Genomic DNA, 18,000 nt, shown 5'->3' with positions numbered 1-18,000 from the left:
CCCAGGGTGGACCGGTTATCCCGAAGGCCCAGCGAGCGGTCCAGATAGGCTGTAGGCCCCACGAGGGCGGACCAGACGTGCCGAGGTTCGGAGAGAGTGGACCAGGCCGACTGAAGACCCGGTGCGGGCGGACCAGTCATACTGTAGACTCAGAGAGTGGACCAGGTGGGTTGAAGGCCTGGTGCGGGCGGACCAACCACATTGCAGACTTGATGTATATGGCTAGACTCAGAGGATGGACCAGGTGGACTGAAGGCCCGGTGTGGCGGACCAGTCACACAGTAGACCCGAAGTGCATGGCTGTTCTGTGTTCTGTTATGATATGACATGTTATGTGTATGGTATGTGGTTGGTATTTTAGGGGTATCTCACTAAGCTTTTGGGCTTACAGTTGTGGTTTAAATATTTCAGGTACTTCAGGAGACCGTGGCAAGGCAAAGGCGTGATCGTACCGCTCCTCATGTTTATGTTTTACGATATGGTTCTGGGAATACTCTGATAATAATTGTATTTAAAACCTTTTGTAATAACTTAATGAAATTGGGTTATTTTTGAAAAGTTTAAATTGGTTGGAATTTTTAGAGTGTTACACGGTGTTTAGGAAAGGTCTTCCAAAGATGATCGGCACTTGGTGGTCCTCTTCCATGTCTAGCACTATAAAATCCATGAGGAATACAAATTTATCAACTTTGACCAATAAGTCCTTGCATATTCCCCTTGAAAATGTCACTATCTTGTTAGCTAAATGAATTGCTAGACGAATCGGTTTCGGCTCCGAAAGGTTCAACTTTTTAAAGAAAGTGTATGGCATGAGATTAACACTCGCCCCCGAATCCACCAATGCATAACTAGTGGCTAGGTTACCGAATTGGCATGATAAAGTCAACATCCCGGGGTCACCCGTATTCTTTGGCAACTTGTTCAACATTTCAGCTGAACAATTTTCATTAAGTAATACCTTAGACACCTCTTCCAACTTCTTTCGATTTGTAAGTAGCTCTTTTAAGAATTTCGCGTACTTAGGCATTTGTGTAACCGCTTCTATGAAAGGCATGTTGATTTGGAGGGCTTTGATGTGTTCCAGGAACTTTTTAGAATCTTCATTCTGCTTCTCTTGTCTAGCCCGTCATGGAAATGGCAATGGAGGTTGATAAGGCTTCAAAGGGGGGTCTATTTTCTGTTCAGACTATGGACTCGTCGAGTCCTTCTCCACAACTCGTCGAGTCGAGTTGACTGTTTGCGATTTTGGGTCCTCTTTCTGTTCCTCCTGCATCTCTTTTGTATCTTCATTCATAATGGGTATCATAGGGGTAATTATCTTTCCACTTCTAGTCGTCACGATGTTAATTTGAGCACCTCTTGGATTTTTCTCGGTATTGCTTGGAAATTCACCCGATGCTCTTTGATTGATTTGTAGTGCAAGTTGGCCCAACTGTTTTTCAATGTTAAGAATAGAAGCTTGTTGATTCCTCATCAAATCTTGTTGCCCTTTCATCATGACTTGTTGTTCTCTTATTGCAGCATCGGTTTCGTTGTGTCTTTTCTCAGATGCAACTGCAAATCTTGTGAGCATATCTTCAAAGTCCAATTTCTTTTCTTGCACCGGCTCCTCCTTTTGATAGAAACCTCTTGTCTTTAGTGATGGGTTTTATGCATAAGAACAATCCTATGTGCTCATACAAACCCTAATGCTTGGATCTAGGTTTCTCTATTGTACATGCTTTGAATCCAAGACTAATAAACTTGGATCTAACATATTATAAACTGAATTAGGGTTTAGAGAATTACCTTTGATTGTTATATAGCAATAACAATCAATTCTTTGCTTGGATTGGCCTTAGAAAGCTTAGTGTCTCAAGTGTTGCACCTCTAATGGAGTCACAAACACCATATACAACTTGGATGAAGAGGAGAAGAGAGAGGCTGCCCAAAAACGACTAGAAACCCTAGAGAATCAGTTGTTCACGTTTTTGGGGCCTAAGGGGTCCTTTATATACTTGTGTGGGCTGCTAGGGTTTCAGTCAAAACCCTAATGGACAGCTTAAACTCTAAGTAGCCCATGGAACCTTCTGGATAAGGCCATGGACGAAAATATGATGGGCTTCCATCATAATTTCGTTCACCCCTTGATCCTTTAGCATTCCTTAGCCCAATAACTCAATTATCCAATAATTGCAGTCCAGTCCCCTGAATTTAATTAATCTCTTTTAGCCACAAAATTAATTATCAATTAATTCTTGACTAATATTAATTAAACGATATGATTTCTCCTTTAATATATTATTCTCATAATATATTAATAAATCATATTTAAACCCTTCTATCCTTAAATCATCCTACATATTGCTATGGTGAAGGCAACCCAAAAGGACCATGCTCATAATCGGTTCAAGTACATACCAAAATAGTTAAGGACTTAGACACTAATCCAACAGTCTCCCACTTGGATAAGTCTAATAACTATTTTCCGTATGACTTCAGAACCTGATCAACAATCGTAGCTTTCAAAAGCCGCTGTCAACTCTGATCTTATCAGATAGCGTGTCCTCTAGATAAGGGATTATATATTCCTCCATTCTCAAGATATCGTATAGACAAAAGACATGAATTTCAATCATTCTGTCTATACTGCTTCCCGACTTCCGATTTATGACGACTGATAACAGACTACAATTGAACACATCAACTTAGTCCCGGCTTGGCCAAGCGCTTAGGTGTCATCACTAAATCATCGAGAGGCCCACATATATCGCTTTTATCCCACTTTGAGTAAAAGTAATGGATAAACTTCGACTCAAATGCTCGCTTGAATTTACTGATCGAATCACACACAACAATAAGTTTTATAACACCATGTTACTGGTGCGTTTACTTATTATCAATGTGCAACCGACCAACAAATAACAACTCACACGTCTCGGTTTCAAGAATATACAATATTATCGTCTCACTAATCACTCGTGATAAAACCATGAAGTGATCCAAGTGAGCGTGGGTTTAATCCAATACTCTAATCTTATCAAAGCACTCATGAACTCTGCAGCAAACTTGTGCCATGTCTAAACACTTCAGACAATCTACAGACAGATTCATGACAGTCTTTATTCATACCTACTCCTAACGTATGACCGACTGTGGATGTTTGAATAACCTAGTTATTCTGGAAGTCAAAACATGCAAACTGAAACATGACAATAATACTTAATCCTATATGGCCCCAAACTTGTGAGAGTAAATAAAACACTTCTATTTATCCACCATATTGATCACTCATTATTTATCATTTAATGTTTCGTATAATCAACTCATTACTTGAATTACAACAACAATTGTCCCATGCTCTAAGCATGCACACTTTGTTTCCTATGGTCCATGCTTTGTGAAATAGAACAATTGAAAACTTTTCCAATGATTCTCATTTCACAATTCCTCAATCCTCATTATTAGTGTAAGAACACAAGGTTCTTCCACTACTAGAATATGCTAGATTCTAACATTTTACGCAACGATCCTTTCGTAAAGTCATAGCACAAAAGTCACCAAGACTTGGCTAATGAAATTACAAAGTACTTTCTTAGATATTGTTACAAGACAATTCCATAGACGTGAAGTCTCACATTCAAAGTACATTCCTTTGAACATCCTTCTTGCATAAAGTTTTCTAATCTAGACACATAATCTCAATATCCAACTCCCAATATGGAAACATTTCCACATTTGCCATATGACAGCTCATTCTTAATAGAATCTTATCTATTCATAATAATGTCGATATGGTCCATCCAATACCATACTTCCAACTACTCACAAGCGACCAATCATCAACGAACTTTGGATCGTCCTTTGATAGTTGTTTAATAATTTTAGTCAAAATCCATTCTAGTCCTTTTTCCCTCTTAATGTGCTAGACATTTGAAAAATTTTAGAATGGTAAATATTATAGCATTTGCAATCGATCCTATACCCGAAGCGTATGGGACACGATGCATAATGTCTTTCATAAAGATATGATACTTTACCAATCTTTTGCCATAATATTTTATGTGTCATGTTCTCACAATTCGAACTATGAAGAGGGATGCCGTAATCATAATCGAATTTTAAGAACACACAATGTATCCTTTGACTGAAAATGTTAAAATTTCTCAATCTAAGCTTTAGATTTTGAAATGAAGTATAATATTCTCTCCCTTAATTATATTAAAACAACTTTTCAACCCATGCAACTTTGCAAATTGAATCTTTGTTTTTCTATAATTAATATTGCTAACTTGCAATACTCGCCATAATAATCATACAAGCATAACACTTATGCTCCCACTATCATGATGATTATTATTATATAAGCATAACACTTATGCTCCCACTAGCTTTGACATGTATTCAGAAAACAAATGAACTTCCAGAAAACAATGCCTATTGAATTTCTGAAATTCATATTTCTAATACCAGATGCTTCGATAAGCCTTTATCTAAGCTTCTTAAACTTATACACATTTGCCTTAGATAGCTCATATGTGTGCTTAAACAATTCAGAACTTATGTTACTAAGTTCCAAATGTTCAAACTAACTGCCAAATCTCACAATTCGAACTATGGAAAGGGATGCCGTAACCATAATCGAATTTGAGAATACAATTTTCACAATTGCTATCTTCTTAAGATCTCTCTTAGTGAAAGCATTTCCTCACAGTCATTTTCATGAAGGAGGGAATCTTATGACACTTAGATCTTACGGTGTATGAATTCCTATCCATGTGAATTAGCCAAAACCAAGGTTTGCGACAAATCCAAACTCATATGGACTGAACTTTCTTAATCTTGATTTCTTGCCTTATGGTAACACGAGTGCCCACCATGTCTTCCAAGTAGTTTAGTAACTTGTCCTTACATATCAATGTATTTTTCATCGACTAAGGCTCTAGTATGCAATCAAATGAGAACTCATAGAGCTCACATACACAATTAACTCAATTGGAATGGCAAAGAAACAAAATAATGTCAGCACGACAGGTTGTAAACCTTAAGTCGTGTGCTAGTGATGATCTATAAGGTTTATTCTTGATTTGTTCTTGAAACCCTTCAAGACCATTAAGACTCCCACTGACTCCTTGATATATAAAATTCTCTTGTCAAGAAACATTTCTTGACAAATCGAATATTCAATAGTTAGTGTAGTTCTTATCAAGACAAAACACTTCACAAATTGGTCCTAGTTGGTCTTTGTCTTATCCAAGACATCACAACTTACCAATTTCTAATGTGCAAGAATAAGAAAACTTTTCCAAATTCCACATTTGATGAGTGTTATAAACCTACTTAAGACTTGTCACTCAATGTCACAATCTTGGAGTATGACTCTAAGACTTGATATTGGAATGAAGTATGATTGGCTCTTTGATTTAACCATTTCTACAATTCTCGATTCCTCTTCTTAGACATGCAAATGCACTAAGACTCACTTAGAGGATCAATTGAGATATGGTTCTTAATCATTAAGACTTCATCATAAAACACAATAAAAGGTACTCTCCCTTCTTCTTAGAATGGAGAAAATTTTATCTTTCTGCCTTCCTGATTCTTCTTATTCGTTCTGCTATTGATTGAAACTATTTCAGTTAACTCAGAATTATACTCAATCTTATAAGTATAACCATATTTACTAAACTTTAGTAAATCATGACGAATATCTTTGTCACTCTTGTGGTAGACTTGATCAATGTACGACCTAGTGTACTCGATCTCCTAGTCCTTCAATTGACACTTTGTCAAAGAATTAGTCTAAGTTTCCCAAATGTGAAAGTTTTTCATTTATCATACAATACACATTGCATGATTCCAAGTTTCTGTCCAATTGAAACTTGGGCGATGAGAAACTCTCCCTATTTGGTAAACTTTTGATATGTCCACAAATAACATAATTAAGAATCAAATCCATTATTGCTAATAATAGAAACATTCAAACATCAATTTTTCATACATGCCATTGCAAGGATAAATAAATAAGATAAAATCAAAATTCATTTTATTGCGGAAAATTTTTGTCCTTACAATGCAATTCAATTGAAAAACTATGTTATTACATATTTCTTAACAATCTATTCTAACTCCAAGTAGTAGCTCAAGAATCCATTCTTCAAGTAATGCGATCGAAATCCATTTCTTCACGATTAGATTCAGCTCACTTCTTCCCTTAAGCTTCCTCTCTTTTCTTCGATCCTACAAAACATCAAAATGCAATCTTATCACATCATGTATTAAGAATCTAGAATAGGAACTTAAAAGAGTTAGATAATGGATTTTACCTGAAGTAGAGCCATACGTCTTGACTCTCCCATCTCTTAGATCTCTCAGGTAGTTAGGGCAACTTCGTCTCCAATGCCCCTTCTCTTGGCAATAAAAGCAAATGGACTCCTTTGGCACAGCACATCGGACAATCACAGACTTAGTTCTTTCTGGACTTCCAATGTTGCCAGTGTCCATTGAAGTTTGGGAGTTTGATTCACCAGACAAATTTGCTTGATTAGCACGCCAAATCATTGCTGATTCAGCAGCTATAAGCAAATAGGTGAGATCAATAAGGGTCATGTCGTGGTCCATCATATAGTACTCTCTAACGAACTCACTATATGATTCAGGAAGTGACTGAAGAACCCAGTCAACAGCCAACTCACTTGAAATCTCGACACCCAACATGTTTAACCTATCAATGTGTGTTTTCATCTCTAAGACGTGCGCACACACAGGTTTCCCATCTTTGTGTTTACTTGCCAAAAGGGCTTGAGTGAGCTTGAACTTTTCAAGCCTTTGAACTTGTGGGTCAGGGAGAACAATTGGAGGAGGTGGAGGAAGTGAAGCATGACTCTCATTTCCTTGATCGTATCTCGGAACGTCATCTTCATTTGGAAAACTTGTTCCATGGGATTTGGGAAGACCATTGTAAGATTCAAACATCTACAAAACGGGAGAAAATTCAAGTTAAGTTGATTAAGTCCTTAATAAAACACCCAAATGAGTTATTAAGGCTAGGATCCAACACAATATTCTACAACCTAGAAAAGGGATGCCGTAATCTAGTTGCAAAATATTTGAAGGTAGGTAAATGACGATTTACCAATTTCCACCATGAAAAACGAAAAGGAAGATTAAGTTTTAAATGAATTGAAACTCCTAGATCTTTTGAGATTCATTGAACTTTTCAATGGCATGTTTAATCTCGATTATGCCCTACTATTTGTGACTGGGATGCCGAGGATCACAAACAAGGTGTGAATAACCATACGAATCACGTGGTGCACCCAATGCTACAATCACCCAATCAATGTGCCGATTAGCCACACACGCTCCATTGATCTACGACAAACATCGAGTCACCCTTCGCTACCAATGTCATCCCCAAATTAGTGTGCCGGTTAACCACACACGCTCCACTAATGTTTGACAGGGGTACGAAGTGTAATTCTATGGATTAGCATACAATTTCACATTTTTCCTAAAGTAACTATGATTTGGGAATTTGAAAAAGCATTTAGTTACTTTGTACTTCATTATACTTATAATGGAAGGTTTCTGTCCTATCCTACCCGTTTGGCTAACGACCCTCCACTAGTCAAGAGTGCGGTGGGTAAGAGTGGATACCCATTCAATCGCCATTTTATAGGCAATTTCCTTAAACACCCCTTATAGACCAGCTTCGTGAATGAGGCCTACTAACGGTAAGACTGACTGATTACTCATACATATATAATATTAGACTTTTAATGTTATATATAGTATAGGGTGTATTTTACACTTTTAAAATACTAGGTGGTTTAACTTAGTAAATTATACTTTTAATTTAATTAAATGTAAACCAAAAACTTTATGGGATTATTAAATCACTTTTAATTATACACTTTAATTAATTAATAAAACCATAAGGGTGTGATTTGAACTTTTCAAATTACTAGGGTTTTAGAATTTAACATTTCAAAATTAAACTTTTAATCAAATTTAAAATTCCAAAACTTGAGGGCAAGTTTTGAAACATTTCAAAACATTAGGGTTTAACTTATTTAAATTTCATAAACAAAACTTTTAAGTTCAAATTTAAATTATAAAACCTAAAGGGTGCAATTGAAACTTTTTCACATCACAAAGGATCAAATAACAAATAATATAAGTTAAACAATTAATTTACTCATTATCTATATTTGACCTAATCTTATTTTAGTCATTAGATAATTACCAGATAACTTTAAATAATCCATATTTATCACATAAACAACCAATATTTAAAAGATTTGAAATTATCTATTGTTTTGGCAAGGATAATCATTAATTTAAGATAAAAATCGGATTTTAACTTCAAAAACCGAATTAAGCATCAAATCCAAGTCAAAACAGCATCCAAAACCCGAAAATCCCTCTGCCTGACGAACTGACTCGCCGAGTAGGGGTCAACTCGCCGAGTCCAGATACTGACTCGCCGAGTTGAGTCGGGCAGGGGCCAAAAACTCGATTTTCATCAAATAAAGCAGTTAAGCATCACATACAACTGAAACCAATCAAGGCTCTGATACCACTGATGGGTTTTATGCATAAGAACAATCCTATGTGCTCATACAAACCCTAATGCTTGGATCTAGGTTTCTCTATTGTACATGCTTTGAATCCAAGACTAATAAACTTGGATCTAACATATTATAAACTGAATTAGGGTTTAGAGAATTACCTTTGATTGTTATATAGCAATAACAATCAATTCCTTGCTTGGATTGGCCTTAGAAAGCTTAGTGCCTCAAGTGCTGCACCTCTAATGGAGTCACAAACACCATATACAACTTGGATGAAGAGGAGAAGAGAGAGGCTGCCCAAAAACGACTAGAAACCCTAGAGAATCAGTTGTTCACGTTTTTGGGGCCTAAGGGGTCCTTTATATACTTGTGTGGGCTGCTAGGGTTTCAGTCAAAACCCTAATGGACAGCTTAAACTCTAAGCAGCCCATGGAACCTTCTGGATAAGGCCATGGACGAAAATATGATGGGCTTCCATCATAGTTTCGTTCACCCCTTGATCCTTTAGCATTCCTTAGCCCAATAACTCAATTATCCAATAATTGCAGTCCAGTCCCCTGAATTTAATTAGTCTCTTTTAGCCACAAAATTAATTATCAATTAATTCTTGACTAATATTAATTAAACAATATGATTTCTCCTTTAATATATTATTCTCATAATATGTTAATAAATCATATTTAAACCCTTCTCTCCTTAAATCATCCTACATATTGCTATGGTGAAGGCAACCCAAAAGGACCATGCTCATAATCGGGTCAAGTACATACCAAAATAGTTAAGGACTTAGACACTAATCCAACATTTAGCCTATATTTCTCCTCATTTTCCTTTTTGTACTCGTCGTATGGTAGCCACTCTTTTTTCGGTTTTCGCCAATCTTCATCATAGCTATCGCCACTAGAGTAACACACTTGCACTTTTTGGTTCCTATGCTCGTTTAGATCACAATCTTTAGTAAGGTGAGGCTAGCTACAATTCTCACATCCCACCTGGATTGCATGGATTGATTGATCCATCTTTTTCATTCTTCGGTCCCAACTATCTAATTTAGCTATCACTGCCGCCATATTATCAGACACCGAGTTCACCACCTGACGAGTCAAGTCATTCCTTGAATTATGATATTCTCTAGAGTGCTTAGAGAATTCTTCAATTAGCTCCTTTATGACTGCAAAGTTTTTCTTTGTGAGTGGTCCTTGGGAGTCAAGGAGCTGTCTGGTTGTCACGTTCACTCCATCATAGAAAATGGAGACTTCTTGTGGAATGTTTAAGTCATTGTGGGGGCAATTCCTCAACAAGCCTTTGTATCTCTCCCACGCCTCATAGAGTGACTCGCACGATTGTTGCTCAAAATTGGCAATGACTTTCTTCAACTTTGCTATTTTTGAAGGAGGGAAAAATTGATATTCTTCACGCATTTTAGCCCATGTGGTGATGGACCCTGGAGGGAGTGATTTTAGCCAATCTTTCGTGGCTCCCTTAAACGTCACCGGTAGCATACGAAGCAAAATGGTCTCGCGAGGCACATTATGAATGTTGAAATAGTCGGCAATGTCATTGACCTCGTCGATATGCTTGTATGCGTCTTCGTGATCTTTCCCGTAGAATGGGATGTCCTTGAGTTGACCGAGTATGTGGCCTTTTAGCTCGAAGGTAGCAGTTGCTGGAATCGCGGGTTTCACGAGTTCCGGCCCGGTATTATCACGCATTCTCTTCTTGTATTCACCCATGATGATATCAGCGATGTTAGCGATGGTGTTATCGGGTTCGCCTTCTAGGTCGCTTTCTTCTTCGGTTTCAATTTCTATTTCATATCCGGTTTCTTTTAGATTGGGATCGTGTTCAAAATTTTCTATCTTACTTTCTTCGCTCCTTTAACTGCTAGACTCACCCACTTTCTTTCCTTTCTTCTAGGGCCGGTCCAGACGGTGGGCAACCTGGGCGACCGCCCAGGGCCCATGACTCCAGGGGCCCAAAATTTATGGGTTATGTAGTTTTATATATATATATATATATATATATATATATATATATATATATATATATATATATATATATATATATATTACCTAAAGGATTTTTAGGGCTTAAAGTTGGTTGAAACTCAATTTAGCTCAAAATATAAACAATTTAGTTTGCTTTTTATTTCAAATTGAAAACGTCTATATTGAAGAGTAATGATATTTTTTGAATCTTTATTATATTTGTATTTGAGGGACCATTTTTTTCTTTCGCCCTGGGCCCCATATATGTTTGGACTGACCCTGCTTTCTTCTTTCCAAAAACAGATTTAAGGTCCTTGAAAGGTGACTTCTTTGGCGGGTTAGTCTCTTTAACGGTTTTACCCTTGTTCTTCCTCAAAGTTGATTCTGGATCTTCAAAAGGTGAGACCAAATGTGTATTTTATCCTCGGGTCATAATATACCTGAAAGAAAACAGAAAAACACGCGTAAAAAGAAAAACGAAAATGAAAAAAATGCGATGGACTCGTCGAGTCAGTTCGACTGGACTCTACGAGTTCACAGCTAAAACAGAAAACTAAAAACTAAATTTTTTTAAGACAAACTAGAGCTTAAACTAGATAACTAATTTACTAAAATAGTAACTTTGTGCAAGATAAGTCTTATACAAAGGATCGATAACTCTAGTAATTAAGATAACTATTTAAAACCGTTACCCGCCAACGGCGTCAAAAACTTGATGTGTGTGAAACGAACTAGTTTTTAATTCTACTACTTCAAACACAATTAAACACACGAAAGGCAGTGTACCTATCGTTTAGCAATATAGTTCAAGCAAGCAGGGTATCGAACACAGGAAACGGTAACAATTAACTAACTACTAGAACTATCTAATTAAAACTAACGATAAAAAGAAGGGATTTCTCTAGTTTTGCAAGACTAGAAACTTAAGAAAATGACTAACACTCAACCTAAGATAACGAAGCAACTAATGCAAATAAGAGGTAATTAAATTCAATAATAAAAGAGACTTTTGTTCAGGTTAGACTCACTTGTTTCTATAGTTGATTTTATGGCAAGTGCAATGTATTATTTTGTCATTGGCTACCGATTAATGTGATTTGATTCATGTTCACTATTACTAATCCTTAGAAAAAAATTAATTTAAACAGTGGCCAATTGGTTAAACTAATGAATTTCCTAGTATTTTGATTCGGGTTAAGTAAGACTTGTAGTTGTAGCTAATTACATTACTAATTCAATTAACATCTTGTATGGTTTTCATCACACAAGCTTACACATTAACTTACATATTTTCTAATTATTCCTAGGTTCATATTCACTAATACTATACATATAACATTGTTTTCACATAAATCATATGAAGCAAGCAATTAAGAGGATGTTCATGCAACTTAATAGACTTGATAATTAATAGAAAATAGTTATTGTCAACACATAAGGATCGTTTACAAGCATAACAAAACAATTTTCACCAAATCAAATAATCCATGCCATAAATTCAATCCATAGTAACAAGACAGTCTACCCTAAACAGAAGTAATGAGTTTTTAGCTCATATCTACAACAAGTAATATCTCAAAAATGAAATCCATGAGTAAAAACCTAGTTTTGGGCTTCAAGTTTGGACCATTTTATGGGGCTTGGATGCTTGGGTTCTTGTTGGGCCATATGAGAACAAGAGTTTTGGACTAGGAAAAGTTATTGGGATGTAACGCCCCGATTTTCAGGTAATAATTTAAATAAAAACATTTATGGGTTTTGGCCCTACTCGACGAGTTGGTTCCCTACCCGTCGAGTAGCAGCGGGTCGGATCGCGAATTAAGTGGCCTACTCGGTGAGTCCTTTGTTGGACTCGGCGAGTAGGAGCTGGAGAGTGAAACCCTAAGTTCCGGGGTTTGCACCCCTATTTAAAGAAGCTCACGCCTCTCTCAGTTCTTTTGCAACCTCCTTTGCATCTCTATCTTGTGTGTGTGTGTGCCCTTGTGTGTTGAAGTTTGAGAGAGAATTTCTGGTGGAAAAGTTTGGTGAATCAAGTGATTTTGGCAAGGTGCTGGGAAGAGATCCGATTTCTTCTTCTGTGGACATCTCTTGGGTAGGTAATTGACTATTTCCCTCAGTTATTTCTATTAGACCTCATCTTTGAATGAGTTTTAGGGTTTTTGAAAGGGGATCAAGTTGGTATGACGATCTATGGGCTAGATCTGAAGTTGTAACTTCAGATCTGGACCCCCTTTGGATCTTTTGAGCATAAAGTCCCAGCTTTAGTCGAGTGTAAGGTCCCCTTGGTCCATGAGCACCCATTTAGGGCTTGGTTTTGGCATTTGGAGCTTGTAAGGCAATGCATGCACGTAAAGTTTGAAACTTTATGTGATAAGTAGGCTTAAGAAAGCTAGATCTACAATTTGGGACCTTGCCATGGCTTATAGACGTCTGCATGTTAAGTTGACTAAAGAAACTCGGCGAGTCGCAAAGCCGACTCGGCGAGTCATATGAAGATATGCATTGGACCCGACGAATGGGATGAACAACTCGGCGAGTCAGTTGAAGGAAGCCGGAAACTCGACGAGTTGGTTGAACAACTCGGCGAGTTAGATGAAGTTGGTCATGAAACTCGACGAGTTGAAGAACAACTCGGCGAATTGTATGAGTTTTAGCCAATGACGTGTTTGTATGTATACTCGTCGAGTTGCAAGGAGGAAACTCGACGGGTGGTCTTGAGACCTGATCAGGATTCGAAGGAACTCGACGAGTCACCCCGATGACTCGGCGATTTGGTGTGTGCTTCAAAGACTCGGCGAGCCGCCGAGTGTACTCGGCGAGTTGAGGTCAACATGAACTATTGACCTTGACCAAGGACTTTGACCTTGATCAGGGATTGACTAGTAGGTTATGGGGTGTCTCATAAGAGTAAGAACTTATGAGTATATTGTGCTATGGTTATAGGTGGTGGAGCCGGTGTCAAGTGATCCGATAGTTGGAGTTCGCATTTCTATCGACATCTGCGAGATGAGTTATCCTCACTATATCGATAGGGTCTACGGCACCAAGGCCGGCCTTTTATGGTTTACATCCTGGGTCAGGATGGTTGTCTTGATATTGCCATGTTAGATTACATCCTGGTTTAGGATGGGTGTTATGTTATTGCTTTGCTAGAATTTATCCTGCTTAGGATGGTCGTTATACTAGAGCTTGGTAGTTATGGTATGCTGCATAAGTAAGACTGTTCACTATTCGGATAAAACCGAATTATCCAATTGGACAATTTGGATTGGACAATTCGGTTCGGATATTCGGATTTTTGGATTGGTTTTCAACAAAACCGAATTATTATTTTGGATTAGTTTTGGTTTATAAAATAAGAAGCGAATAGTCCAAAAAAACCGAATAAACATTTATTATTTATCTATTTATAATATATACCTATAGTTTTTTATTAATTTTGTAATTTATTTTTTCAAATAAGAATGTTTCACCAGATAAAAAAACATTAATATGTATTTTCACTTAAAAGTTTTCTATCTATAAAATATTTAACTATAATATATATTCTTATTAGTTGTTTACAAATTTCAAATCACAACTAAGTAATTTGTTTTTGCTTTTTGTGTAAAGTCTAATAATATTATAATTATTTGTCGTTTTAAAATGTTTCGGTTTTTGAAAACCGAATTATAAAAACCGATCCAACCGAATTGTAATTGGATTGGATCGGATTTGATTTAAATTTAGTTTGGACTATTCGGATCCAAGTTTTGAAAACCAAAATCAATTTGGATTCACTTGATTGGATCGGATCAAACCGATCCATCCAAACGAACACCCCTATGCATAAGATTCTGATATGTTGGATTGGAATCAAGATAGATAGTATGTTATGCTTATATGGCCTGTGAGGATTGGTATGTTAGTGACTTGTTAGGTCGATACACTAGCTATGAGTGAAACTCTACGATTGATGGTCAATGAGATAGATATGTTTGCTATGTGAACATGCCAATATATGATAGTATGCATACATGGTTAGTTACTTGATGGCTGGGTTGAGGCGGTCCTGCTTTGTGCTGAAGGCCAACACACCCTCAGAGCGGTCCGGGGAGACTGTAGGCCCACGCGGCGGACCAGTCATGCCGAAGGCTTGGGATAGATTCAGATAGACTGTTGGCCTAGTAGGGCAGACCGGTCCGGCCGATGGCCTAGTATGTATGTTGTTTTGATTGATCGTTATGGCTATGGTTCTGTCAATGTGGTATTGGTATTTTGGGGGTAGCTCACTAAGCCCTCGGGCTTACAGTTTCAGTTTATTGTTTCAGGTACTTCAGGAGAGCGAGGGAAGGCGAAGGCGTGACCGTACCGCTCCTCATCCTCATGATCTATTTTGGGACACTCTGATGATAAATGGATTGGAAATGTTTTGTAAAAACAATTACTATTTGACTCTTTTGTTAGTATTAAAAGTTTAAATTTGGCATAAATTTTATGGGTGTTACATGGGATTTAGGGTAAGTCCCATGAGAGGGTTTGGGAGTGGGCTTCGGATGATTATTTGGTTTTGGGCCTTTTAGATTTTGAGTTGGGCCTTAGTCTTGGGCCAAGCTAGGTGAGGGGTAAAATGGTCTTTTTACCCTAAGTATGTACTGTTGGACTTATGGTTATGGTTTGGAACCCAAGTGTTAATTGGGTGTTGTTTTGGTATGATTAGTCAGAGATTCGTTGGACCAGCAGCTAGGGATTTTTATACAGTGAGACTCAGCAGTCGAGGTGAGTTTCCTCACCATGTATAGCGGGTTGAAGGCACCAATGCCGACCCATAATCTGATATGTTAGAAAACTCATTGTCAGTGTGACACTAGTATGTATATGTGCTTGTATGCTTACTGAGCGGGGCCCGATAATTATCCTGTATGTCATTACTTGTTATGTAGTATGAATTTTATGTGGGTGGGTCCCGTTATACGAGTTAGGGCGAGGCCTGTTATACTCATTGGACGGGGTCCGTTATGCGAGTTAGGGTAGGTGTAACACTCTAAATTTTCAAATAAAATTTTCATTTTTAAAACCACATAAAACACAATCTCACATTTCTCAAAACCCAAATGTATATTTTGTTCAAAACACAAGACAACATAATGTTTGACAATATCCCAGAATCCTCAAAACATAATCTCAAGCCGGTGTGTATAATCAAGTAGGCACCTTCCCGTGATCCTGAGAGATACCTGAAACACATTTCACACAACATTGTAAGCACGAAGCTTAGTGAGTTCCCCAAAATACCACACACAAATAACTAGCATCTCATGGCTATATATCGATAAGGACCCTCCAGTCATGTGTCTCAGTGAAGACCCTCCGGTCTCACAGCTCGGGTTGGACCCTCCAGTCCTGTATCTTAGTGAAGACCCTCTGGTCCCACAAAGACAGAATAACTCAATAAGGCACATAATAATATACAACATAAGTCACAACAAAATGCATAGTATATCACATAACTCAGTATAAGCACATAAGACCCTCCGGTCGCACTCAAGTAAGTATAGTGAGAAGACTCACCTCGTAAGTAAGCAAGTAGGTCTCGTACTCAACGATCGGTCTAGACTCCGCCTACATATCATAATCATCTCTAATTAACAATTTATAACAACAACTTGCAAAGATGTTAAACTAACCCCTTTTCTAACTCTCAGGAAGGGTAAAAGACCATTTTACCCCTCCATGGTCTCCATAACCCATAACTTGACCAAACCCTAAAAGTCAACAGAATTCAACACTTGAGTCAACAGTCCATATTGACCCATCTCGTCGAGTGTATCTATGCGACTCGTCGAATTCCTTCGTTTCTCTAAAAAATCGGGAAAATCTAACTCAACTCGCCGAGTTTGCAACACGTCCAAACCATTGGGGGAAACCCTAACCAACTTGTCGAGTCCCTTCACTCCATTCTCTCATTCAGACATTTTTAAGCAGAACTAAGTCCTCATACTCTAGATCTAACCTTCTAATGCTGAAATACCACGTAAAGCTGCAATCTTTACATCCATGCATGACATCCAGGGCTAAGTTTGCCAACCCAAAGCTCAATAAAGGGTTTAATGCATGAAATTTGGCCAATAGCTTGATAAAGCTTGAATCTTAAGCCTAAGGGACCTAGTATTGTCCAGATCTGAAGTCTCGTCTTCAAGGCGTGCTCAAACAACTAAAGGACTTAAAGAGAAGATGGAAATGGCCATAAACTCCCTAATGGAGAGATCTAACGCACAAGTGGTCAAGGTAATAGCTTTTTACCTCCAATGACAGCTAGCACTGAAAGAATACTGGATCCAAGGGCTCCTTCTCGTTCCAAGCCTTTTGCTCCTCAAACTCCTTCCAAGGATGCACTAAAACATACAATATTAGCCTCTCTCTCTCTCTCTCCATCTCCCTCTCCCTTCTCACAGATGATAATCACTCGATTAGGGTTTCTCTCAACGTGTTAAAGGTGATGAGGGAGGCGGGGTAAAGGACTTAAGGTCTTTTAAATTGGGTGCAAACCCTGAAAATTAGGGTTTTCACACTCAACTCCTACTCGTCGAGTTGGGTCCCCTCAACTCGTCGAGTAGACTCTAAAAATCACGCGACTATCTCAATATCTACTCGGCGAGTTGGGGCCTCCAACTCGTTAAGTTGCCCTGTCAAAATGAATATAATTTAATTAAATATTTTACATGGGAATCAGGATGTTACAACGCGGCCCGTTATACTTTTTGGGCGGGGCTCGTTGTGTGTTTTATGTTTGGTATGCGGTATCTTGGGGAATTCACTAAGCTTTGTGCTTACGATTTTCACTTTATGTTTCAGGTACTTCCGATTCCAAAGGGAAGAGCTCGGGATGACTGCATCGCACACACCACAGAGTTTCCACTTTTGAGATATTACTATGATTTATATGATGTTTGATACACTTATTTTCACTTGGGTTATATGGATAATGTTTTGGAATATTGTTGTATTAAATTAAAAATAAATTTTTTGGATCATATTTTTGGGACGTTTCATGATGGAGGCTGGGGGTGGTCGAAAACCTAGCCTCCATATTCCTTATAAAGAACCCAAAGCTTGAAACTTAAGGTTTTGTACACACAGCGGCGCCATGCCATGATAAACAATACACCACATTGTGACATCATCTAACAACCACATCGTGGTAAACAATGCTCAACTCCATGGCAGGACAAAACACTTCACACATTTTCATTGAATAAACATAAGAGTATAGTCCCTGAAATACAAATATTACATATTTTTATGCTTTCGCGCTTATGAGAAGTATTGAATATTGTTGAGAATTTTACACATATCATAATGTTGTTTTTCTCACTTGGTTAAGAGTTTGTTTAATTAGGTTACTAAAAAGTTAAACTTAATTGAAGAGTTTGTTTTAACTAATTAATTTAGTAAAAACGAACTTACTAGAGCTTGTT

General features: G+C 37.6%; 1 protein-coding gene and 1 non-coding gene across 2 annotated transcripts; one reads left to right on the top strand and one right to left on the bottom strand.

Annotated features, from left to right (window-relative positions):
- Positions 1-586: 586 nt before the first annotated feature.
- Positions 587-1,054, bottom strand: LOC145060533 (uncharacterized). Its single transcript, XM_079008182.1, has one exon. The coding sequence runs from the start codon at positions 1,052-1,054 to the stop codon at positions 587-589; it is 468 nt and encodes a 155-aa protein (XP_078864308.1).
- An 8,773-nt stretch (positions 1,055-9,827) lies between these two features.
- On the top strand, positions 9,828-9,934 carry LOC145060873 (small nucleolar RNA R71). The gene has a single exon (XR_013687055.1). It is a non-coding gene; the product is annotated as a small nucleolar RNA R71 (small nucleolar RNA).
- Positions 9,935-18,000: the final 8,066 nt, after the last annotated feature.

Source organism: Lactuca serriola, chromosome 6, assembly GCF_051521515.1.
Source record: "Lactuca serriola cultivar US96UC23 chromosome 6, Lser_US96UC23_V15, whole genome shotgun sequence".
In the NCBI taxonomy this organism is placed as follows: domain Eukaryota; kingdom Viridiplantae; phylum Streptophyta; class Magnoliopsida; order Asterales; family Asteraceae; genus Lactuca; species Lactuca serriola.
The sequence above is the reverse complement of the archived record's forward strand: the minus strand, read 5'-3'. Positions and strand labels throughout refer to the sequence as shown.